This window comes from Megalobrama amblycephala, linkage group LG13 (assembly GCF_018812025.1).
Source record: "Megalobrama amblycephala isolate DHTTF-2021 linkage group LG13, ASM1881202v1, whole genome shotgun sequence".
Taxonomy (NCBI): domain Eukaryota; kingdom Metazoa; phylum Chordata; class Actinopteri; order Cypriniformes; family Xenocyprididae; genus Megalobrama; species Megalobrama amblycephala.
The window spans coordinates 20,634,159-20,660,692 of NC_063056.1; the positions used below are offsets into that span (position 1 = coordinate 20,634,159).

At 37.8% G+C, this 26,534-nt stretch overlaps 2 protein-coding genes across 3 annotated transcripts; both read right to left on the minus strand.

Moving 5' to 3' along the window:
- Positions 1 to 47: 47 nt before the first annotated feature.
- LOC125243600 (zinc finger BED domain-containing protein 4-like) lies at positions 48 to 2,621 on the minus strand. The gene is made up of 2 exons (XM_048153370.1): positions 901 to 2,621; positions 48 to 367 (listed from the first exon to the last, which is right to left on the minus strand). Exons 1-2 carry the CDS (start codon positions 2,613 to 2,615, stop codon positions 214 to 216), a joined length of 1,869 nt encoding a protein of 622 aa, XP_048009327.1. The 5' UTR covers positions 2,616 to 2,621; the 3' UTR covers positions 48 to 213.
- Positions 2,622 to 2,777: 156 nt separating this feature from the next.
- LOC125243601 (ER membrane protein complex subunit 2) lies at positions 2,778 to 26,356 on the minus strand. Of its 2 annotated transcripts, XM_048153371.1 has the most exons (8): positions 26,238 to 26,356; positions 25,098 to 25,211; positions 22,439 to 22,503; positions 19,038 to 19,123; positions 17,600 to 17,657; positions 8,689 to 8,774; positions 8,462 to 8,521; positions 2,778 to 2,915 (listed from the first exon to the last, which is right to left on the minus strand). In XM_048153371.1, exons 1-8 carry the CDS (start codon positions 26,275 to 26,277, stop codon positions 2,828 to 2,830), a joined length of 597 nt encoding a protein of 198 aa, XP_048009328.1. In that variant the 5' UTR covers positions 26,278 to 26,356; the 3' UTR covers positions 2,778 to 2,827. The 2 variants fall into 2 exon arrangements, with proteins under 2 accessions (XP_048009328.1, XP_048009329.1); XM_048153372.1 differs by lacking the exon at positions 2,778 to 2,915 and having other exon boundaries at positions 8,458 to 8,521.
- Positions 26,357 to 26,534: the final 178 nt, after the last annotated feature.

A 26,534-nucleotide genomic window follows, 5' to 3' on the forward strand; every position in this document is an offset into this window, starting at 1 on the left:
AAAATAAATAAATTAGTAAAAAAAAAAAAAAAAAAAAAAATTTGGCTATCTTTGAAGCCCCCCTTCTTGAATAGCCTATGTTAGGCCTATAACTGACTGCTGAAAGAATGTAACTCTGTATGTCTACAACAACAAATGTGCATTGAATAGTGCAAAAAATGTGGATGAACCCACAACAAATGAATAACTGTCCTAGACATAAGCCTACTTAGCCTACTTCTTCAGGAAAAGTGGCAGGTTCTTCTTTATGAAAAGTAGCTTCTCTGCTTTCTCACATGAAAGTCGGTTCCTCTTCTCATCGATGACATGAGATGCAGCACTAAACAGTCTCTCACTGTCGGTGCTTGTGCATGGAGCAGACAAGTACCTGCAGAATAGTTGAAAATTTTATTGCAGTTTTCTGACAGTTGCTCATTTCAAAATGAACAATGTCTTCAAGATAATGAAATGGTTGAAACCCAGTGTAGGCCTACTATTTTACTACACTGAAAATAGTTAAATTTTCACAAAATACTTAATATGAAATATAGGTAGTAACACTTTACAATGTTTGTTAACATTATTGCATTAACTAACAATGAGCAATACATTTGTTATGGTATTTATTAATCTTCGTTAATGTAAGATAATAAAAAATATTTAGTTCATGTTAGTATAAGTGCATTAACAATTTTAACAAATAGGCCTACCACTTTTGATACTTTTTAATTCAAAAAATTACAAATGTGATACTTAATTTTAATACTGTATTAGTAAATGTTAACATTAAGATTAATAAATGCTTTTAATAAGGGTTTTTCATTGTTAGTTAATGTTAAAAATAGAAACTACTTATAAAGTGTTACCATAATCCAAAATATAAATAAAATCTTAAATTAATTTAGCATACAAGTAGCCTACCTGCGTGCCATCTGCGCCAGGTCGGGAAAGCGGCCTTGATTGGTCCTCCAAAATTCGAGAGGGTTATTGCTCCTGGGGATGGGGACTTCTGAGAGATACCCATCTAACTGTTGAGCGGTCGAGCTTGTCCTCTGTCTTGCAAATGGGTTATTCTCTTGGAGGATCTCATCGAACATGTCAGACAGCGAGACTGTGCGCGGCTCATCTGTAGTACGAGCCCGTTTACTCTCTGCGCTGTTTTCATCTCCTGCGCTGTGCATCACCTGACCGTCTCCATCACCTAGCGGCTTTCCCAAATCCAACTCGGCCTGGATCATTTCTCGTGTGCGCATCTTTTTCCCCACATCCAAGTAATGATCTTTATATCTTGGATCAAGCACAGTCGCGATGCAGTACAGGGGTTCTGAGTCCGCCTGACTAAATCGTGTGCTGACAGCTTCTAAGAGCGCACTTTTAGCTGTTTTCACTCCGTGGTCTGTTTCAGCCTCTTTGTTTAAAAGACGCTTTAGTGCTGCAAGTAAGGGTATGACGTCTGCCACAGATGCATCAGATGAGCTTATCTCTTTTGTTATCTGCTCAAAGGGGGCGAGAAGAGAGAGAACGTTCTCGATTAACACCCACTGGTATGCGGTGAATGTCGCGGGCAGGTCATGATCTGCTATGTATGTAGCCAAGACTCGCTTTTGCGCAAAAAGGCTTTCCAGCATATAATATGTACTGTTCCACCTTGTGCTCACATCTTGTTGGAAACGTTTTTGCGGCATTCCGAACTGTTCTTGGATAGATTGTAGGCGCGCATAGGCAAGCGGTGAATGTTTAAAATGGCCAACAATTTTCCTGCCTATCGCTATCACATCTGCTATACTGCGCTGACTCAACAATCCCTCGTTGACCGCCAGTTGAATTGTGTGTGCCATACACCGTATGCCTTTCAGATTGCTATCTTCCATGGCTTTAGCCATATTTCTTGCGTTGTCACTGACTACCGCATGCACTTTAGATCGGTCGATACGCCAAGTGTCAAACATGTTGGCGAACGCCTCAGATATGGCTACAGCTGTATGGGACCCTCTAAACTCTTGTGAGTGAAGCACAATCTTTTGTAGCTTGAAATCTTTGTCGATCCACTGCGCCGTTAAACTCAGCATACTAGTGGGGCTCACATCCGAGCTCCAAATATCAGTCGTGAAGCTGAGGGCTGGAATATCTGTAGCCAAAAGCTCATGGACGTTAGTTGAAACGACGTTATACATCTCAGGTAAGCACACGTCTGAGAAATGCCGTCTACTAGGGATGGTGTAACGGGGCTCAATATGGTCTATAAGCCTGCGAAATCCAACATCCTCTACAACAGAGAATGGTTGATCATCCAATGCGATGAATTCCATTATCCTTTTAGTAATACCTTTAGCTTTGGCACTGTCATTGGCAAACTTTTTTGCCTTTTCTAAGAAGTCAGCCACAGATGGAGTGGGTGTCCTAGGACTGGGAGCTACTTTTCTTTTCGCTGCTGCTGTTGCCGTTGCCGCCGCCGTGTCTTTCTCGTACTCTGCATGATGTTCAGGGTGTCTTGATTTTAAGTGATAAATTAAACTTGAAGTGCTGTACGTTTTTGCAGATGCACCCCCTCTGGATAATTCAGCAGAACAATGTCTGCAAACGGCCGTTTTTGCCTCTTTCTCTGACACTTTAAAGTGCTTCCACACTGCTGACATGTTTGCTGCATAAAGCGCGCGCCTCTCACTCTACGCGGGTTATTTGATTGCGTCATTAACGTCATTGTTCGGCAAAATTTATTCGGCCTTTTTACTTATTCGGCCGAACACCGAAAGTGCTTTTTTTGGCTATTTTCGGCCGAATAATTTCGGTTGCCGAACATTCGGTGCATCCCTAAAAAGAACATTTGTTTCAGGCAGGGAGAAAGAAATCATACCTCAGCGTACTGTTCACAGTACAGGTGATTGTGTGGGTTTGTCATCATCAGCTCTTCAAGACAAAAAGCTGCTTTTGCATAACTGTGGGAGTCAAACAAAATGAGAGGGAGGTGAAAAAAAAACAATGAAGAACAAACATACACATAAAACATCTCCCAGTAGCTTTGTGGCTGATTACACAAAGCGATGCTCAGACTAGGGCTGCACGATATTGGAAAAAATTGACATTGCGATATTTTGTTTTTCTGCGATATTAAAAAAAAATGATTGGGATAATTTTGTAGGTGAGTGAATACACAGAAAATAATGAGCAAATAATGAGCAAGCACAGATAAATATAATAGAACAAAGATGCAAATGAAATAAATAGTAATTTATATTTTCCAGGTAAGTCTAACAGTATTCAGGTACAGAAATTGAATAATCAAATGTGAAATAATACTGTATGTAATAAACATAGTGTCAAATAATACAGTGTAAAATAATACATAGTCTCACTGTATAAATTGAACAATTAATCTGTGTTAAAATTACAAAAGTGATGTTTCTCTTTGTCTTTTGTTGTTTGATTAACATTCATGACACAGAAAGCAGCAGGGGTTTCTGTCACTTTAAGACCGAATGCGCGGCGCGGATCCAAACTACTGTTACACATCTGGTTCTTTCTCAAATGTTTCGTTCACCTAAGCCATCATCAATTGTGTTTGAATGTTCAAACTGACAGGACCTAAAACACGTTCAAATGATAAACTTTCATTGTATGACGGTCAGACTTTGCAATTAATCAGAGAATCACCTGCGTTTTGAACCGTGATGTCGATCCCTATACTAGAATATGACTATCGCGGATGCGCACATCGCGAATTTGATGCCAAAACGATACATCGTGCAGCCCTAGCTCAGACTTGTTTACAATCTGGGACTGGACAGTTTCAGCTTTTATGAGGGATAAAGGGATAGTTCACCCAAAAATGAAAATTCTGTCATCATTTAGTCACCCTCAAGTTGTTCCAAACTTGTATACATTTCTTTGTTCTGCTTTACACAAAGAAGATATTTTGAAGAAAGTTTGTAACCAGTCCACTTTGGGGCACCACTGACTTCCACAGTAGGAAAAAAAAAAAAAAAGGAAGTCAATGGTACCCCAGAACTGTTCAGTTTCCAACATTCTTCAAAAAATCTTCCTTAAAGAAATTTATACAGGTTTGGAACAACCTGAGGCTGAGTAAATGATGACAGAATTTTCATTTTTGGGTGAACTATCCCTTTAATGGAAATGTATGAACGCCCAATATGGTCAAATGATGAACGGAGCTTTGCAACAGAGGTGACATTTCTACCCTGGATTTAAAGATGAGCAACAATCTGTTCCTGGGTTCTTCATTAACATCTCGAGGCTGTCTTGAGGTCATTCTCAAAAGCCGTTCCCACATGAGATCACTGCTGAGCCACTGACCTCATACTAATTTACAGTTTCATGTCTCAGACACTCTCTCCCTTATAAGTATACAACATGGGCCTGCACATTTCCCCATTGCTCCCACCAAAAAAAACCCAAACAATTTCAAAAAGAACTGCAGGACTATTACGACAAAGCCGCAAGACACAAAAATGAGCCAAATGTATCTAAAAGCTGTGGACGGGGTTGAAAGACTCGTTACTGTCTCGATTCCACGAAACCGCACAGCTTTTTTAGCTACCGTTAGGCAAGCTTTCTATCTCATTCCATGCGAGGTCCACACGTCGGGCCTCGCAATGTACGTGCTCGTGCACACATATCAATTTATCACAACACATCAAATCTTAAAACAGAGCTGGAGCATGTCCAATAGAGTTGTGGATGCTAATCTTATGGCTAACAACTGGCAGAAAAAACGTGTTGACGCAAACGAGACTTTTTTTGTGGAAAAAGGGCATTGCCGTTGCTGACTCACAAAGAGATGATGAGCCTATCTAGCCGTTTAGGAAATGTTCAAGGGACTTTAAAATGCAAAAAAAAAAAAAAGGAGAATGAGAGTGAGAGAACAACACAGACAGTCAAAGAGGTTGAAGGAGTGAGCCAGTGAGATCAGGCCACTCAGAAGGTTGAATGCTGCTTGCAATTACCATTTCCTCTCCATAAAGACTTTCAGATGTGCTCCTACTATGGCGTAAACTGTGGTGGAACAATGCAAAGAGTGAGAGAGAGAGATAGACAGATGGAGACACAGAGAAAGCAAGGCAGGCATCAACCCACATCACTGCTGAACTCAACGCCTACTACCTGAGCATTCAACATACACGGCCAACTCTACCAGCGCTCCATTTATGAATGCCTGTTTTCTGCCTCAGAGTAAAAAAAAAAGAAAATAAAAAGATGTAACTGTGTCTGTATGTCACAATGTGACTATAATTGTGAGAAAAAGTTTAAAATGAAAAAGTCATTGAAAGATATAATGTCACACTGTGAAATAAAATGTCAAATTGGGAGGCAAAGTCACATTTTGAGATATAAAGTTAAAGGTGCCCTAGATTATGTTTTTAAAAGATGTAATATAAGTCTAAGGTGTCCCCTGAATGTGTCTGTGAAGTTTCAGCTCAAAATACCCCATAGATTTTTTTTAATTAATTTTTTTAACTGCCTATTTTGGGACATCATTATAAACGTGACGATTTTATGCTGCGGCCCCTTTAAATCTCGTGCTCTCCGCCCACAGAGCTCGTGCTTGCCTTAAACAGTGCCTTAAAGTTTACACAGCTAATATAACCCTCAAAATGGATCTTTACAAAGTGTTCGTCATGCATGTGGCATGCATGCGTCGGATTATGTGAGTATTGTATACTGCTAATTGTTTACTTCTGATTTTGAATCAGTTTGATAGTGCTCCGTGGCTAACGGCTAATGCTACACTGTTGGAGAGATTTATAAAGAATGAAGTTGTGTTTATGCATTATACAGACTGCAAGTGTTTAAAAATGAAAATAGCGACGGCTCTTGTCTCCGTGAATACAGTAATAAACGATGGTAACTTTAACCACATTTAACAGTACATTAGCAACATGCTAACGAAACATTTAGAAAGACAGTTTACAAATTTCACTAAAAATATCATGTTATCATGGATCATGTCAGTTATTATTGCGCCATCTGCCATTTTTCGCTATTGTTCTTGCTTGCTTACCTAGTCTGATGATTTGGTTGTGCACATCCAGACGTTAATACTGGCTGCCCTTGTCTAATGCCTTTTATAATGTTGGAAACGTGGGCTGGCATATGCAAATATTGGGGGCGTACACCCCGACTGTTACGTAACAGTCGGTGTTATGTTGAGATTCGCCTGTTCTTCGGAGGTCTTTTAAACAAATGAGATTTATATAAGAAGGAGGAAACAATGGAGTTTGAGACTCACTGTATGTCATTTCCATGTACTGAACTCTTGTTATTTAACTATGCCAAGATAAATTAAATTTTTCATTCGAGGGTACCTTTAAAATGTTAGTCAAATTTTTAGATATAAAGTCACGTGCCATTTTAAGTCACAATGTGAGAAAGTCAAATTGGGGAAAATTCACATTTGGAGATCTTAAAATAAAACTGTAAAATATAAAAATTTAAAGTCAAATTAAGCAACAAACTCAGATTGTGAGATATAAGGTCACATTTTGAGATTTTAAGTCATTGTGAGAATCAAATTGGGGAAAAGTCACATTTTGAGATCTAAAAATCTAATTATGAGATATAAAGTCACATTTTGAGAGAAAGTCACATTGTGAGAATCAAAGTCAAATTAGGAGACACTCAAATTCTGAGATATAAAGTCAACTTTTTAAATATTAAGTCAAATTGTGAGATAGTGTCACATTGTGAGATTTTAAGTCAAATTGTGAGATATATACTGTATATATAAAAAGTTACATTGTAAGATATTAAATCTGAGAAATAATTACCTAATTTTTAAACTCTGAGGCAAAAAAACAGACTTCCACATCCATCTCCTGATGAACCTAAACCTAAAACTGTGTTAAGATGACTGACTAGTTGTCCAACAACCAACTAGCCAATCAGTCACGTTGACTGGTGAGTTTATAAAGACTGCTTTCTATTGAGCTCCATCCTACTGATTTGATTTGATCAGTCAACGTAATTATGCTTCCTTAAGAATACCTAGTTTACTAGTTATTTAGACAACCCACTGATCAGTGGAAAATATGTAGTTTTGGACATCCCTACCTAAATATAGCATTTAATTCACTCACGAAACCGTTTTGACGCATTTCTTTACCAGTATTTAACTGTCATTGAAAAGCATGATCTACTAGTAGTCAATTTGTACTACGGACTTAGTGTAGTAGATAGCCGCACGTCATAGCTGTGTAATCAGCTGTTTGGGTGGTGTTTGTTTCTCTTCATCTTGTTTTGACTGGTTGGGAGAATGGGTGCCACCTCATTCTCTTGGGAATTTCTCTTTTTCCCTTTACTTCCATTTTTTTCACAGCGTGGAAGAGAGATGTGATAATGCGGGCTTTGCCGGAAGAGGAGGGGAAGGGGAAAAAGTGAGTCTGTGACCTGAAATAAAGAATAGAAAGAGAAAGGGGAAGAAAGAAAAAGAGTGACACTGACACGCCTATAGATAAGGGGTTGTCAAAGAATGGTGTGATATTAGAAAAGTTGGTCTAAGCAGGCAGATAATCCTCTCACCCCTGGATTTCCTCTGTCTGCCACAGCAATAAAGCCCTTTACACAAAACCGTGAGGTATCTAATAAGCGGTGCTCTCACCAAGCGCCTGCATTCCTACGGCCAGCAGCCTCCGACCGGGACAACCAACTTTTTCTCTCTCACACACACATACTAACACCCTATAGCCCCCCTCATGAACAATAAGACCAAAACAATTAAAGAAGGATGGAGGAGAGGAGACACAGACACAGACTTGTAGTTTCCTACAATCCTGATGCCTGGCAGAAAGTAACCCCTGGCAAAAGAGATATCAGCAGGGGAGCGCAGTCTTATCCCAGGAGTTGGAGAGGGGGCTCAAGGAACAAATCCTATTATGGCCCTACTCCATGGGACAAACAGACACTGAGCTTTAAGCAGGGCCCCTGGCTGAGACTGGCATTTCACTGTCTTTTACTCCAGAAGGTCCCACAACTCTACAGCAACCGTCGCATGTCAAACAAAGGTCCTGAGAATGACCTGCGAGATGGTGGTAAATGTGACCTCATAACCCTCGTAAACTTCACATTCCGTACAGACAACTTCTGGACATCTTACGGATACATTGGTGCCTGATAAATAGATTTTTAGCTGATTTAAATTGAGTTTTTCCCTACCTACACTACAAATATGCCTGTTTGTTTGTTTGTTTGTTTGTTTTTTTTTTTTACACACAGTGATGTATGTTTAAAATTAATCTCTTATCTCCTCATCAAATTCTTGAGTAAATAAGAATAAATTCATCTGAACAAATTGAAACCCATATATTATTGAAGCCATAAAATATGGCTACTTTTTTAGAAACATGATTGGTATATGTTCTAGTTATGTTGTTTCTGATTGATTAACGTGATTAACCCTCACGTTCTATCAACTTCTATCAAGTATATAAAAAAAAGAATCAACAAAAGAAATTAGGTAAGAAATCATTACTCATGCTCATTGATGTAGAGTTCTGACAGCTCATGCCATGCTTCCTGGTCTCCCACAAACCTGCAAGACAGAGTAGTGGTAGTTAGCTCATCAGAAAGGTCACTGTGGACAAAAGGGGGTTAGGGAAAGGCTTGGGGGCCAACTCAATCAAATGCAAAACCCCTTTTAATTAAAAAGTAGAGGGGAAGGGAGGGAGGGGTGTCTAAATCCTCTTGTAAAACACTCACTGCTCCAGATATTCGTTGAGCTCGCGAATGGCCTCGCTGCTTTTGCCCTGCGCTCGCAGGATGGAGATCTTGCGCTTCCTTGCTGCCTGTTGGGTTGACATCAACAGAGGATTAGGGCTTTAGAGTTTCAAGTGTTTGCGAGCAACAGAAAAGAGCAAAGAAGGAAAGAAAGAGGGATGTGTAAATAATCCCCTGGGGTTCTGGTGATCAGACTGTGAAGACAACAGGGATGGCAGAGGCACCACAGGCTAAGAGTTGGATTCCATCTCCATCTTACGAGTTTCGATCAGACAAATACTGACTGAGAGTTATACACATAAGAAATTGATTTAGATACACGTTACAATGACATTAAACTTTGTCAGATTATCACCGAATAATGCTACGGATAGCACATTTAGGGTGGTTCTTGTTAATTTTTGACCTAGTCTTGCAAAGGCAGACTTCTGACTTGTGGCAAAATGTCCTCGTGTGTAATTATTTTAGCAAAGAACTAAAAAAATGATCAAAAGATCTGATTGAGCATTTTGTAAATTCGAATTTTAGATTTCACAAAAAAAAAAGATATTCTTGTGGGATATTTTAGTTTTGAATGTTTAAAATTTTAGATGGGACATTTTACAAAAGAGATTTTGTGTGGCATTTTACCTAAAAAAAAAACAAAAAAAAAACTGTTAAATGTCATATGTCTAGAATTCATATTAACAAAATTCAAAACTACATTATACTACATTTATTTAAAAGTAAAATTTACAAAATTCAAATCTTTTAAATCTCCTAGCTCCATGAAAAACACCAAGAGAGGAAAAGACAAATGTATAAAAAACACTATAAAAAACAGGTAAAAATAAAAAAAATTACATAAAATAAAAAACTACTTAAGCATACAACCCGTGACCAGGATTGTGGAATACGGTATGCTTTAAAATTTTACAACATCATCCTTTTTTATGAATTCTGGAACAGGACGTAATGGAGGTCAATTAAATGCTGTCAGTTACTGGGCAGAACAGCACGTGTAGTTCTTTTTTCCTCCCCTGAGGCAGTGTTACAATAAACACCCTTACACCATCAGATTGTCCAATATGACGTTTCCTTGAAAGCATATTATTACTGCATTCAAGTCGTAAGTAATATAGCAGCAGATACAAAAAAGTAATGTCTTTATCAGATTAGAAAGCTTGTGGATTCTGGCGCACGAGCATCAGCGAGGATGCTGCTCACATTTGGAAGAGCAAGTAAAGACCCATTTCAAGTGGTGAAAATAACACATTGCCAAAGAGCCATGGGCCATATGCATTCACATAAACTTGCATAGCCCAGCTCGAATCAGCCGCAAAGAACGTCCTGCCTTGTTCCGACGCAAAAGTGACCTTCAGGCGGATTAGAATCTCATCAATCTGAATCAGAAAGTATTACGCCAAGTCGGACGACTTTTCCAGCAGCGCCTCTTTTTTTCTCTCCGCTGGTGAAAGGAGAGCAAAGAGCAGAAGCTTTACCGTTAGATGTGCCCCAGATATTATTTATGAACTGGCACTTGATAGAGTGGGTCTTCCCTACTACCACAGCATGGACCAAACTCCATCAAGCCGGGCATGAGTCACGTCTGAAAGGCCATAAATCTGGAACTGCTATGATACCACCGCCACTCCAAATCCACTTATCCATCAACCAGGCGGCCAGACGAACCTGCTCCACTGGCTGCTCGAGCTAAGGACTTGATGAACTGCCAAACCCCTACTGTACGCAAGTCTGATAGTACTTACTGGATCAGCGGAAGACATGGTTTCACATTACCAGGCTGCAGATGACAGGTGAAATAAGGCTACAGCTACAACCTCAAGCTGTTTGGATTACTGCACGAGTTCTGTATCGCTATATAACGTTATCCTCCAGAAGTATTTAAAGAAACTGTGGAACAGAATCAAACGGTAATAATTCCAAATAGTTTAAGCTATCAAATTTTATTGTTAATGTTCAGTTTCTGCCAACGAACTGATTTCTTTGTACTCTGCACTGAACAAGGCGGAAGACTGTTTGCAACCGCAGGTTATTTACTCGGACCCCATATCTGTCTTTCGTTTCCTCTTAGTGCACTTGGCACCGACAGAAACATTCGGAGGCTGGTAGACCGGAGAGTCTTACGAAACTTTATTAAACAATGAGCTATTCCAAACCATTTCAGTCTCTCTATGTCTTTCCCTCCTTCTCCCTTCTCTTTCGATGTGATCCAGGAAAGGCCAGCATCTCATTTTCATTCTCTTCGTGATTCTTTCTTCTGAAGCATTTCTGAGTGCCTCTCACCGTGAAGGACCTGGCTGCTTCCATCAACCCCTGGCTCCACTTTCAGACTGCTGTTGAGAGCCCACCTCCAGGGATTTCAAAGGCAACCGTCGTTCCCACAGGGTGAAGAGGAGTTGACTCTCAGCGCTGTGGTGTACCGACATGACCTGACTTCATATTCATCCTTAAATAAGAGAATTACCTGCTATTGGTTTCAACATATCCAGACCAAATCTAAGGTCTCAGCAACGGCTAAAGATAAGCATGATCGGTAACAGGCCACGAATCATTTCTAACAGTGTTCAAAATGATTAGAAGTGTCAAAAACATCAAAGTGTCATTTCGAAGAAAGTGGTCATGTTTTCAAAATAAATTCTAAATGCAAGTCCAAATTTATGAGCATATCCAAATCTTCTGAAGCAGCGTTTTTCAGCCAAAAATTATAATTCTGTCATCATTTACTCATCCTCATGTCATGTATTATTTTGAGGAATGTTTCAACTGTGTTTATACAATGAAGGTCAAATGGGTGCAAAGCAACACTGGATCCCACTGACTTTCATTGTATGGAGAGAAAAAAAAAATCTTTTTGTGAAGAAAGGTTTCTAAAAACTATGACAAAAATGTCACTGGACCGAAATACAGTCCGTTCAGAATTTTTTTGGAAAAAAAAATCTGTTTGACCTTTACAAACTACATCTTGTTCTGCACTGTAATTGCATGTAATTCTAGAGGTCAACCTCAGGAGAATTCTCATTGACCTCAATTGCTTTCACAAGCACAACCATGTTTATCCTGCTGAATTACAGGCAGAGCGAGAGTGCTGAAATTCCGTGAATCGAGTAAGCCTACTGGGTCAATCAGTGTTGATAGATAGATAGATAGATAGATAGATAGATAGATAGATAGATAGATAGATAGATAGATAGATAGATAGATAGATAGATAGATAGATAGATAGATAGATAGATAGATAGATAGATAGATAGATAGATAGATAGATAGATAGATAGATAGATAGATAGATAGATAGATAGATAGATAGATAGATAGACTAAACAAATCTACAGATGGATATATGGAAGGAACAATAGATGGATAAAAGGATAGACAGACAGGTAGAATGACAGATGGATAGAATGAATGACAGATGATAGATGTAACTAACAAATGACAAATAGACAGGATAGAACGGAAGACAGATGATAGACTGAACAAACAAAATATAGAGGCCGACATACAGATAAAACAAATGACAGATGATAAAACAAATGACAGATGATGGAATAAACAAATAACACAGACAGACAAACAGACAGATAGAACAAATTACAGATAGGTAGACAGACAGACAGAGAGCAAGAGAGATGATAGAACAAACAACGGATGGATGGAACAAATGACAGACAGAGACAGATGATAGAATGAACGACAGATGGAACAAATGACAGACAGACAGTGAGACAGACGGATAGATGGAACAAATGACAGACAGATAGACAGACAGACAGTGAGAGAGATAGAGAGATAAAAAGACAGACTGATATGAGCCAGGAAGAATTTCTCCAAATCATTGCTGTAGGTATTGGACCATAATGAGCAATGGAAGGGCTAGGAGTTCGAACATTTTTTGGACACCGCCATGGCAGAGAAACCTTGAGCAATTTTTGTTGATTCAACAATTTTGGTTAATGGGTACCACATCTATTCCACAGCCTATAATTACAACAGTTCAGTTTCCAATCTCAGCTCCGCATGCTGGGATGCCTCACAAGTCCTCACAGAAGTCGCCAATTTTCCGCCATTTTCTTGGATCGTGCCCTCATCCCATTCCACTGAACATGTTAAAAAACACAGCGTTTAGATAAGCCTTGCATTTACAGACAGGTGACCTAGATGATGTCATCCCTCCAATACCACAACCTCGTCACCCCGCCTGCTATACCCAGCCAGAGGGGATTGGATTGTGGGAAAATACTGTCTAGTTGCCACTGCACAATGGCCCCGTTTTCTTCCATTCCCCTCCTCAAAACGTACAGGATTTGACGGGAGGTGACTCGTATTTGGAGATCAGGAAACGGGCAAATCCTTTTCGGGGCCATCAGAAATATCTGGGCTGAACCTAATTGTGTCAGGGTGGTTCACATGGTTCTCGCCTACACCCTTTCCACAAGTGGGTGCATCCTACCAAGCCTACCAATGCTCCCGTCAAAGAGCGTTCAGCATGAAGATAAGACATGGGAAATTTATGCGTTTCACAGTGAAAACATGCCCTTGATGGCTACACTGATGGCCTGTTTTGCCACCTAATAAAGTTGATAAATCCTGAAAGAGCAAAATCCCACGGCATTTCACAGAGCGATTGAGCAAAGCTTTAAGAATCTGTCAGCCCATTTCACTTCATTTCCCAGACTTCCTGGTGCAAAAAAAAAAAAAAGACGGCTGTCTGAGTGATCATTCACAAATGCACATTTCCTTTTAGGAGATGATGGCTGCAGCCGGTTTCTGCGAGAGACTGATGAGGTAATGAGACGTGGTTGGACAGTATTTTCCAGTGATTTTTCTGCTGAACTGAGTGTAAAAGGACCATTTCATTATATTGATGATGACAATTCAAATTTGGGTTAAATGACAGTTCATAAATAAAAAGCCCAGTTTAACAATTTTAAGTAAAAAAAAAAAAAAAAAAAAAAAAAAGTTTACCCAGTAGATTTCACAAAAGGTATGCGTGTCTGCATAGAACTGCCTGTAAATACTATATTTCACAAATGATCTCTACTTGCAGGTGTTTAGTAATGGGATATCATATTTCTCCTCATGGATTTCATTACTACGGCAGATAAAGTTTACGTAAAACGCAAAACTCTGATGGGGACGTTTGCAAAAATCACATTATTGCCACACTCTTTCCCAAAAGTGTTTGGCTTGGATAACACTAGGACACGGGGAAACATATTTCCCCGAGGGGAAATTTGTTTCATATCTTTTGGATGTTAACAGAGGGGCAAAGCGATATGATTACTAGATTGTGAAGAATAATGTAACCGCACTGGTTTGATGATATCCATTTTGCGCCGATCTTCTCAACTTCCCATTTACACGCCATTAAATGTGCTTGCAATTTAACCTTGATCATGGGAATAGGGAGAGTGCCTCGGTTGAAATGCACAAAAAACAAACAGAACAGACCTCTCGTTTTCAGAGGGGGAAAGACGGATGGGAGCGGTTCAGTCCAACAGTAACAGATAGTTAAATAAATATCAAATGGTAATGATATAACAAATGCAGGGACGAGAGGACGGAGGACAGGCCATTTTTTGCCCGCAAGATGAAGACAGTGATAGCTTCAAGTAATAGTTTAAAATGAAAACCCAAAATGAAAATTCTGTCATTATTTACTCATCCATTCCAAACCCACTTGACTTTCTTTGGTGGGACACAAAAAGTGAATTTTTGAAGAATATCCTGGCCACTTATCAATGTAGCAAAACAGAATGTGGACTGGAGCTGCCAAGCTCCAAAATGATAAAAAAGCACCATAAAGTGGTTCATAGTCCTTGCTCTCCTTGGCAGGTTTAGTTCATAAGAGAAGTAGCGATGTCTGATATGTGAACAAACTTTTTTCTTTCTAGTCATATCTTTTCAATGAATCAGTTGATAAAAACTAGTCTGACTGATGTGGTTCTTGAGTTCAACTCACTTACTCAATGATCCAGTCATAATGGTTAACAGCACAATGAAGGAGAAGATTTTCAGTGAATAACACCTTAAATCTATCACATGACTTCAGAAGATTAAAAAAAAAAAAAATAGTACACAAACTAAATGGACTACTTTTTTGGCTTTATATTCTCTTTGAAGCTTAAATGCTCCTCATTCATCGCAATTGTTTGCAAAAGAGTACCTGGTACATTATTAAAAATTGCTTGTGTTCAATGGAAGAATGAAAGTCGCACAGGTTGGGGACAAAATGAGGGAGAGTAAGTGATGACAGAATCTTAATTATGGGTGAACTATCCCTTTAACGGAGAAAACAAGCAGAGAGAGAGAGAGAGATCACCGGGGGGAAGGGGGTCCTGCCGGAGCACACATGAGGGTTTATTGACTTTGCCAGCAAAGCCTCCATGTGTTCAAAACAGATGGACGGCGAGGTGTGGAATCCGCGCACAATGTCCAAAGAACAGAAGTATCCGCTTCATCATGCGCACTTTGCCAGCCCAGAGAAAATGTTTAAAACATCTAAGCAAGCCCATGTGTAGAGACAGTGCAAAAAAAAAAGAAGAAAAAAAAAAAGAAAGTGTTTTGCGTCTACAGAGAAGGGCCAAAACAAATACGGTTATGAAAACACTTCAAAACATTTATTTTCTTGAATGGCCGCAAAGTCCTTATGTAAGAATGAAGGGCAGGTACAATATGTTTTGAGGTGATGGTGGAAAGATATTGGAAAAACATGGAGCATACTTGGATTCCGTAAACCACTTCACTCAATAAATAATCAGTGAATAAAAAACAGGCTTCATGTGTTACGCCAAGGCAAGACAAATCAATAGCGAACTGGGCGAACTACATTTGGGCCTTTAATACCTAAGTGATCTTTAAATAATAAATAAGTTAAGACTGAACCACATACTGCAAATGGATAATTCATCCAAAAATAAAAATTCTGAACCTCACCACGTAAATGACTTTCTTCCATGGAACACAAAGTAAATGTATATGTATGTTTTTTAAAAAGAAATTAATACTTGTATCCATCAAGGATACGTTAAATTGATCAAAAGACTGGAGAATCACTAAAGACTGAAGTAATGGTTGCTGAAAATTCAGCTTTGCCATGATCACAGGAATAAATTACATTTTGAAATATTAAAACAGATATTTTAAATTGCAATAACATTTTACAATATTACTGTTTTTACTGATGGTAAGCACAAGACAATTTTGAATGGGAGAATTTCATTTATTCCTCACCTCTAGTGGACTGTTAACTGGATCATTCTACTAGTCACGAGTTAAACTCGAGAACCAAATTGATCAATTTGTGGAAGAATCATCAAGTTTTTGTGAACAAACTCTCTTTAACAGATGGATGACTCCAAAAACTAGGGATGCACCGAAATGAACATTCTGGTCCAAAACCCAAACTTCAGGAAGCACTTGGCCGAAAACCAAAACCAAAACGTAAATAAATTATGAATTAATTCATCAAACTTATTTAATAATCAAAAAACTGAGTTGTACAAACATTTAAATTCCACATAAAGCTGTTTTTATATATTTTTTTAAAATAACAATTGTTCTACTCCAGTTTGTTAGTGAAATATAAACATTTAAATGACAATAAACTGTAATAACTTATCATGACAGATTTATTCAAACATACATGAAGACATCGCTAAGTAAAAATATAATAAATACAGTGCATATATTTAGCAAAATGCTCTTCTCCAGAGATTTTTTTTAGCTAACTAATGAGTTTATGGACACTGAATAGCTTTCGTGAGGTAAATGTAGCGTTAAGTGACATTGTATAGCCTACAAGCTGTTTTATTGGCGTCTTTCCCCGGGTGATACGCTGATTGAGCGATTACATGAGACAGGATTTATTTCGATTTGTTGTAATTAAATCTTTCAACATACCTTCTGGTGTTCACCCACTTCATACTGTAACTAGTAAAGAGGAGAATAGATGATCGGTTCATGCATGCTTGATCCGTGCTGCCGCCTAAACTGAGGTGGCTACAGTGATCGGTGAGGCCATATTAAAGACAGCCAAAAAGACGTTTATTGTTTGAATTTCATAAAAAAAATAAAAATCGAGAATTTTAAAGTTGAGACTTTGCTTTATATTTAAACTAAGAAAGCACAAAGCATTTTGCGATTATTGAATGTCAGGCGGCAGGCGTGCTACAAATGTTTGGTGAAGTTTTGTTTATGCATCAGCAGAAAAAAAACTACAAAAGAGCAGACTAAAATATTGTAAATTTAAAAAAAAAAAAAAAAAAACATATCATTACTGATTGAAATACTGTCAATCAAGAGCTTGTGTCCACACAGCGGACATGTTTAACTTGTAGCTTATCCAGGTTGTGTGCACGAAATAGACGCTGAACACAGTCAAAATGTTTCAGTCACTGATTTCGGCCCTCTAAAACCGAAAATAGCAGTAGCCAAAATTAAAAGTAGCCAAAATTTTGGTGCATCCCTACCAAAAAAATTGGTTTTGTGAATAAATAAAATGTTATGCATTTGGAGTGACATGAGGGTGATTAAATGAAGACTGAATTTTCATTTCTGGATGAACTATTCCTTTAGGTTATCTAAAGGTTAAAGGTAAAAAAAAAACGAAGGGAAAAAAATTAGCACCCCTGAGACCTCTCTATGGAGTCTCAGGAAAAGCGATAAATTCCTTTCTTCAAAAGACAAGGCATTTATTTTTGCTGAGGTTGCCCCAGCCGTGTTTAATGCAACCAAAGTCCATAAATCAATGGTCTTTGTTACCTCACACACTTGAGTGTGTACTGCGTTTACGTGTGTGTGATTCTAGTGGCTGAGGTCACAGAGGGGAGAAAGAGTACAAAAATTTACTTTTTAAACAGCAAGTTTCAAACACATTTTTTTTTCTTACCGTATTTGTCGGGTCATCTTGTAGAATTGAGTCGTACAGCTTATTGGCATCCTCATACCTTCAACAGAGAGATCATGTTTAAGTGAGGTGGTAGAGCTATCAAATAAAGTTCACAGTAACTAACTTTTTTTTTTTTATACAGAACGGCTTGTTTATATAAATGACAGAGGCTACGTATCCAAGAAGCAGAAATAAACAACCATTACCGTAGCAGCTCAAATAGCCAGTGTTGTACGAGGTTTACTAGCTTCACAAAGAGCGTAATCCACAAACATGATTCCCTGCACTTTGATTTACCTCTAAACAAATCAGCCTGAACTTCCACCACAAATCAGGCATCGTTTCGAAGCACATTCGCTTAAAAGGCATTCCGAAGCAAGACGTATATGAGTTACAGATGCAAAAAAATAAATAAATACACTCGACGGGCCCTTCAACCTGAACTAAGGGTTGGACAGCACCATGTGTTTGAAAAGACGTTATGAATTACGATGCTGATCTCATACAGAGTTTTCTGAAGAATGGGAGGACAATGCCAGAAGCACTTCACTTGTCATGTCGAATGAAGGATGAAAGCTTGTTTTTTTACGAGGGACAACCTGCACAGTTAACGCTAGCACAGCCAAAGCAGCCGGCCTTATGATCAAAACCTGTTTCAGCCCGCAACCAACAACAGAAGCAGCTCTGGTTCCTATTATCATCGAGCTCCAACGCCACTCCTCTTCTCACATCCACATTAGAGTTCAATCACTCTCTGGCACATCTCAAATGGCACCAGCCGCTTTGACTTGCTCTATTTATGTAGGATTCAGCCATGTGGGAGCAGAGGGGAGAGTTTCGTTTAAGCTGAGCGTCTGATGGCAATTAGACTCCAATTTGCAGTTTATTTAATCTGACCGTGCAGGCGCAATCACTCACAATTACGGAACAACCCCTGGCATAACTGATAAACACGTCGACGATATGGTGACCAGACTGAAACAGATCTGAAATCCTGCTGAAATTTTATACATTAACATCAATTTACAATCTTCTTAATCGTTTGCTCAAACACTGAGAGAAGGCGAAATTCTCTGCGAGAGGAAACGCAGAACATAGGTACTATGTTTACAGGTCTGACTGGCCTTGTTTTCACAACCAGGGAGACAAAAAAAGAGAGAGCGGAAAAAAAGCACAGAGGGACCCCCAGAATAATAGCAGGAGAGACCACTTCCGTCTTCGGAATTCTTCGCTCAGGCAAAAGAGCCACAGGACTACCGAGGGCTGAACCATTCTCTCTCGCTTTTCCACTTAGCAGAAGGAATGGTGGCTTGCAAAATAAACAGCCTCCCTTCCCACGCATCCTGCCACTTACGTCCCAGATCCCCCCATACCCCCCACCCTTGTAGCTAATCCAAGGCCTTGGTGTTAAGATGGTGCTGCGGTGTGTGTATCTTACCTCTCCAGAGCCTCCAGCCGCATCCCTGCTAATCGCTTCACTCTGTGACTGTCTGGAAACTGCCTCTTCAGCTCCTGTAGGCAACTCTACGCAAAGAACAACAACAATAATGGTGGGGTTTGACCATGCAAAAATTTAACTTTTACTCCACAAACAGGTTTTCCAAACGTTCTCCATGTCTGCCATTGCCAATCCTGTTCTCATGCTATTGGTTGAACCAATCTGAGTATCAACCAAAAACAGCATAGTTTTTTTTTTTTTTTTTTTTTTCTCCATAATAAGATAAAATATTAAAAATACATGTATACATTTCAAAATGACTCACTACCATTCAAAAGTTTGGAATTTGGTAAGGTTTTTAAAATGTTTTTGAAAAAAGTCTATTCTCAATCAGGCTGAATTATTTGATCAAAAGTACAGTAAAAACTGTAATATTGTGAAATATTTGTATATTATTATTATCTGTTTTCTATTTTAAAATGTAATTTATTCCTGTGATGGCAAAGCTGGATTTTCATTATTATTAAGTTGTAAATAATGTAAAAAAAAGTCACTTTTAATCAATTTAATGCATCTTTGCTGAATAAAATGATTAATTTCTTTTAAAAAAAAATGTAACTGACACCAAACTTTATATGATTTTTTTTTATTAATATATTATTTATACAGAACCTGTTTTCATATATTGTTTTTGACTAGAACAGATTAAAAGTTTATGAACATAATTAAATCAACAGAAATACTTCAAAGATTGGCATTTCAGGTGTTGTGATCAATAAAGTAAACCTGATGCAAAAATAATAAAGAATAATTACATTTATTTAAAAATATATATATTTTGTTTAATTCAATTCAATTTTTTTTTTTTACTATTATTTCGTATGTCAGGCTTTACAGGCCTAACATCAACAAAATACAGACATAACTTTAAACATCAGTCATGATTATTTGCCCAATATGAAATACATTCATATATATTTTTCACCACAGCTTGAGTGACTATGCAAAACCTGCTGGATTACAGACATATGAAAATTATACTACAACTCTCAGGGGTGATGAAATGTGGGCTTTGTACATTTTTTTCATCCAAACATTTAAAACTTTATAGATCTACTCTAAAAAGTGTGAAGTGACTAGTTTGACAAGACAATATTACAGCGAAGGTTTCTGCTAACCATAAAATGAAACAGTAACTTTCCTGTCCGTGGGTGCCATGATAAACAGGTCGGCCATACAGCTGTGAGGGAAGACGTGAAAAATTGCAAGTGACGTGGGTGAGAATTCAGAACACTGCACAGCGGGATCCCACAATTCCACACTGGCTACTATAAAAAGCAGGGGCAGGATGCTACTTTTACCAGTTCTTTCCCACTGAGAAGAACAGACCCCTGTTTTTTTTTTTTTTTTCACACACTCATGACTTGGTGAGGAATGGTTACTGTCAAATCCAATGTTTTCCTGGTTAGGATGGAAAGTTTGCTCTGTGGCGTAGCCCGGCTGACCTATCATGCTCACAGACGGTTTATCCCGCTGTTTTCCTGCTGCTGGTAAGAACCTCAGAAACTGACTACTGTAAGTCAACAACGATCCCCGATCGCTGAAAATCATGCCTGATTTAAATCTCAAGCAAATTGTTTTTCCAAAAGCAACAGGCAAAACCGTGCATTTTCAATGGGCAAAAAACATCTTCTTTCAGACGAACACAATCAGAGATAAATTAAAAAATATCCAGGCAATTCTAAGCTTTATAATGTGAATGGGGCACGATTTTGAAGCAAAAAAAAGTGCATCGTTCCATCGTAAAAGTACTCCACAAGGCAGAGGATAGAGCAAAACAAAACACCGGTCACGAATTAGAAGTCTAAAGAAACAAGAGATTCTAAAGAGAAATGTCGGTGGATTTCGATATAAGAGGAGCTTGAGTTTGTTGCACAGTCCTATTTGTTTAAAGGTGCCCTAGATTATGTTTTTAAAAGATGTAATATAAGTCTAAGGTGTCCCCTGAATGTGTCTGTGAAGTTTCAGCTCAAAATACCCCATAGATTTTTTTTTTATTAATTTTTTTAACTGCCTATTTTGGGGCATCATTATAAACGCGCCGATTTTATGCTGCGGCCCCTTTAAATCCCATGCTCTCCGCCCACAGAGCTTGCGCTTGCCTTAAACAGTGCCTTAAAGTTTACACAGCTAATATAACTCTCAAAATGGATCTTTACAAAGTGTTCGTCATGCATGCGGCATGCATGCGTCGGATTATGTGAGTATTGTATACTGTTATATTGTATACTTCTGATTTTGAATGAGTTTGATAGTGCTCTGTGGCTAACGGGTAATGCTACACTGTTGGAGAGATTTATAAAGAATGAAGTTGTGTTTATGAATTATACAGACAATAAGTGTTTAAAAATGAAAATAGCGATGGCTCTCTTGTCTACATGAATACAGTAATAACCGATGGTAACTTTAACCACATTTAACAGTACATTAGCAACATGCTAATGAAACATTTAGAAAGACAGTTTACAAATATCACTAAAAATATCATGCTATCATGGATCATGTCAGTTATTATTGCTCCATCTGCCATTTTTCGCTATTGTTCTTGCTTGCTTACCTAGTCTGATGATTTGGTTGTGCACATCCAGACGTTAATACTGGCTGCCCTTGTCTAATGCCTTTTATAATGTTGGGAACATGAGCTGGCATATGCAAATATTGGGGACGTACACCCCGACTGTTACGTAACAGTCGGTGTTATGTTGAGATTCGCCTGTTCTTCGGAGGTCTTTTAAACAAATGAGATTTATATAAGAAGGAGGAAACAATGGAGTTTGAGACTCACTGTATGTCATTTCCATGTACTGAACTCTTGTTATTTAACTATGCCAAGATAAATTACATTTTTCATTCGAGGGCACCTTTAAATCGTAAGACGCATCTAAGCTTATGCTACTCCTACATCGCGTCACGGGTTACTCTTTTGGCGCAAGTCGACTTGCACAGTATGCGTATGGTCGTCTGCCGGATGCAATTTATTTTAGATCATAAAGTTTTAAACATGGATACTTCTCTTACAAAAACCTATCGCTTTGCATCAGAAGGCCTTTATTAATCCCCCAGAGCTGTGTGGAGTACTTTTACAATGGATGGATGTACTTTTTTTGGCTTCAAAATCAGCCCCCCCCCCCATTCACTGTCATTATATAGATTGGAAGAGCCAGGATATTTTTAAATATATCTCCGATTGTATTCGTTTGAAAGAAGAAAGTCATATACACCTTGGATGGCTTGAGGATGGGTAAACCATTTTTGGGTGAATTATCCCTTTAAGCTTGATGAGTAGTGTGCCCAGTTGAATAGATGAGAGACTGTGAGAAAGTTACTTAAAGAAAACTCACCCAGGCCAGATCGTCACGACTGCAGTCCAACGCTGCGATCATCACCTGCTCGTAAATTATCCAAACTGAGCATAGGAGACAAACATAAAATGACACCATATTAGTAAGTCTATTTTTCAACATGGTAGCAAAGATGATGAATGAACATCTAACCCTTGTGAACTCCTTTCGAGCAAACTGTGACTTTCTTCTTTGTATCATTAGAAAAGACAATCTTTAGCGTCCGTCAGCGACACAGTTTGTCTTCGTAATCTCCGGGTGTGGGCGAGCTGGCAGGTCTCATGGAAACGGTCAGGAAATTCATGCCAAACAAAACGAATTCGCTGAATTTTGACAAGAAAACCTTAGCGTATTCATCAGTTTTATATATCAGTTCAGTCAAACACCGCAAAGGTTGAGCGAATTTCACCCCCTATTCGTCATGACGTGCGTTACGTGCTGAAATTGCGCAGCTATCGTCGTCTCGGTCCAAAAAGTGTGTCGTTACTTTGACAGATTATAGGAATTTTAAATTCCTACAATTAAATGCTTAAGTCATTTCCAAGATGGCAACGTTTAACGTTCAACTGGCAACTGTAACAAAGCGACTGGCTTTAGCTGCTCTATTTACTATAAAGAAAACTGATTAGTGGGCTTGGCTAATGGATCCAATTAATGAAATTAATGCTCCATGACAGTCAAGTGTGTTTTGACAAGCATGCCCAAGTCTATCGGCTGAATGATTTCAAACGTGCTAATTGAGAAAGCACAATAAAATCCACCGAACAAGAAAAAAAAAACTGATATGCCAAAGCAAACAAATGCCTCAAGTTTTTTGAGCTGTTTTTATGATTCCAAGTCTTGCTTTGATAATTACCATCTTGTTTCACAGCCAATTTAAGAGCTGGTTTCAATAAAAACAAGCTGTGTAAAGTATTTACCCTGCTCTTTACAGACAGTATGAATCATAATCACAACATAAAAAAATAAAGGTTTCAGTAAAAATTCGACATCATGCATCAATAAAACACAACTCATCACATGGCAAAAGAGACGAGAAGAGCAAAGACTTTTTACTCGTCTTTGCTTCATTCTTTCCTTAATTAGATAACAGGCCCACCAACAAATCTGCAAATCTGCTTCCACCATGAAAACCATCGTTAATATATTTTTCTTTTTTGCTTGCTTGTATGAGCAAATATATTGCAGTAAAAGCCTTTCTGAGGGCTGTCTGGTAACTTACGGCTTGGCTCTTTCATTGTTGTTTGCTAAGGTTCCTCAAACAGCAGTGTTGTTATCTGATGAATAGCCAAAAGACGTTTAATAATAGTTATTTGAGATTACATGAGGTTTTAAAATAATAATATGGACGAAGAAAAAAAAACCTAAATTTGATTTGAGTAGAAAAAAAAGCCCAATTTCTCCAATTGGTAAACCAAAAATTGTCAACTATAGGAGTGAGTTTTAGAGCCAGTATGAAGGATTGGATCACCTCTGAGATAATGACTTTAGCTGAAGAGAGTCTTGGCTTTAGTGGCTATGTTTGACAACACGATTGCAGGACTTCATCTGCTTGTCTGGCTTAGAAACCCATAACTGACCAAAGCAAATAAATATTAAGCCCTCTGAAATGTTTCTGTTTCACTTTAACCTCATTTTAATGTCAAGAGAAAAGTCTTTTTGTTATCAGATTTTTAAGGACAAATCAAGACAGAAAGAAAAAAAAGAATTGGTGCTCTTCCCGCCTTCTGCATTAGTTATATTCAAGCGGTCAGATAGTCAACTCAAAGACAAATGCTTGTATTAGAGAAAGAAATAATTCAGTGTTCAGCAACTTCATGTTTTCATAAATTTTTTTTTTTTTTTTTCTCCAGGTTTTCAGATACAAAAGCTATGCCAAAAAAAGCTGCTTTTGAGACAACTGAATATATTTTTGTTCAAAATACTTAAGCAAACGCACTTAAAAAAATCAGACATTTAATGTTGAAATTTGACATAAACTGCTTATTTTCAAAAGACTATGTTGATAATATTTCCACCACTGAACTTTTGTTACGCAGATTGTGCTAAAGACAGCAAAACTGTCTCTAGTCAATTAATGAGGTTTAACTTTATTGTTTTATTTTTTTTTATTTTTTTTTAGTGGCAGTAGTTTAAAGAGTGAATTCAGAGACAACTTCTCAGAGAGTGTTTTATGTCACATTTTAAAGAGTACACCCTTTCCAAGACGTTGCACTCTAATTCATCCTCTTTAAATCACTGCCGTAACTGCCATTAAAGCATAACTTTTGTAACAAAATCAGTGCCTTTAATAAATTTCAAGACAATTACTGTCAAACTTCAGATCGCCTGCTGTGGGAAATGTTCCTATTAACTGTCTAATGGGAATATAACCTCAATGTTTTGTTAGGACTATGATGGTTCCATGCAATAAAAAGTTATAGTTATTCAGCCTATTTATTTATTAAATATCTGTCAGTTCTTCTATTGAAGGACTGCGCTTAGTATATGTGCATACGAAACACATCTGATCGGTGTCAGGCAGAAATCACTCTAAACCGGTCCAACTATAAAAGCCATTAACTTTAAGAACTGTATAATGCTATAGAAACCGAAGGTACTTCATTATTTATTACTTCTTGTAAGTTTGCTTTTGTTTACTGTAATTGTATGTACTTACTGTCATCTCCAAGTTTAGACGCGTGCTCATTAATCAGCTCTTCACCAACATCCACGATCTGCTCACTGTTCCTGTAATTCTCTTCTCTCCACTTACGGAGTTTGTCACGCATTTCTGAAATGCAGTAAAGAAACACATTAGTCCTTGGCTGAAACTTTATCACTAATTTATTTAACCATCCATCAATTATTTATTGCGAGTATAACTTGTACTTTCTTTAATCACCTTCCTACTTTTAAAAAAAAATATCTTTAATAATACTGACATGTTTCCTGACTACTACACTTTGTATAACTTCAATATAGTAAACTTAAACAGTAAAACACCCTGATAATTGCATCAAAACAGCTAAAAGGCCAAAAAAAAAAATGATTACACATCTAACTTAAAATACAAGCATACAGTGGAGGATAAAGATCTGAGAAGACTAATGAAAATACTACTATTTTGCAATTTTTATTAATTTATTTTTCTCCACATTAGAAATTAAATAATCAGAAAATCCATATAAGTGAAAAGTTGAATAGAAAAATTACATTGTCTTAGTATTTGATATCCATTAGAATTTGTTTTTTCTATAATGAAAGCAGCATTATTTAAGAAATCGAGTTGTGGGACATGTTTTATCTCGTCTAAAGAGCCAGACATATGTCATATCCAGTTGTTAATGTCAGTATTAATCTAAATCTGTATTATTGCACTGAATTAGGATGTCAGATCTATGGCAACAAAAGATTTATATCATAAAAACAACGGGAGATGATTATAGTCTCAAGAGAACTGATTCATTCTTTATTATATGACTGTAGATGACATGCAGGTACACCGCATATATATTTCAACATGATAATTTCTATAAAAAACAATATGATAGTTGGATACAGATTGCAACCTAAACACCGTAACCTATTATGTGAACGTATAATTATGTCTTTCTAGAATACAGATTGTGTTACTAAGCTGAAGAGAAGCTAACTGGCTACCTAGACCGCCTGTTGTTGTCTTTAATGAAAAGCACAAAAAATACGGCATTTAGTTCGCAAACCTTTACAGAATGTATAGCTTGGGTAACGGTTGAATGACTACAGATAAATACTGAATCAACTAATAACAGCTGTTAACGAAAACAGAGCCATTTACCTTCCCAAGTGACATCGTAGAGCTCCGATATAGACGACATGTTTTCCTAGCTCCACCTTCTGTGAGCTGATTGGTGGATGACAGTGACGTAAGCGTTAACGCCATGAGAACGGTCAATAAAGGGCAAAGGCCAAATCCAGACAGGTTTTTTTTTTTTTTTTTTTTTTTATTCAAACAATACAAAAACAGACCTTACATTTTTTTCCTCACATAGAAAAGAGCAGCAGCAAGAACAGTAAAAAAAAAAAAAAAAAAAAAAAAAAACGAATTAATTAGAAAGATAATGGGGGAAAATAG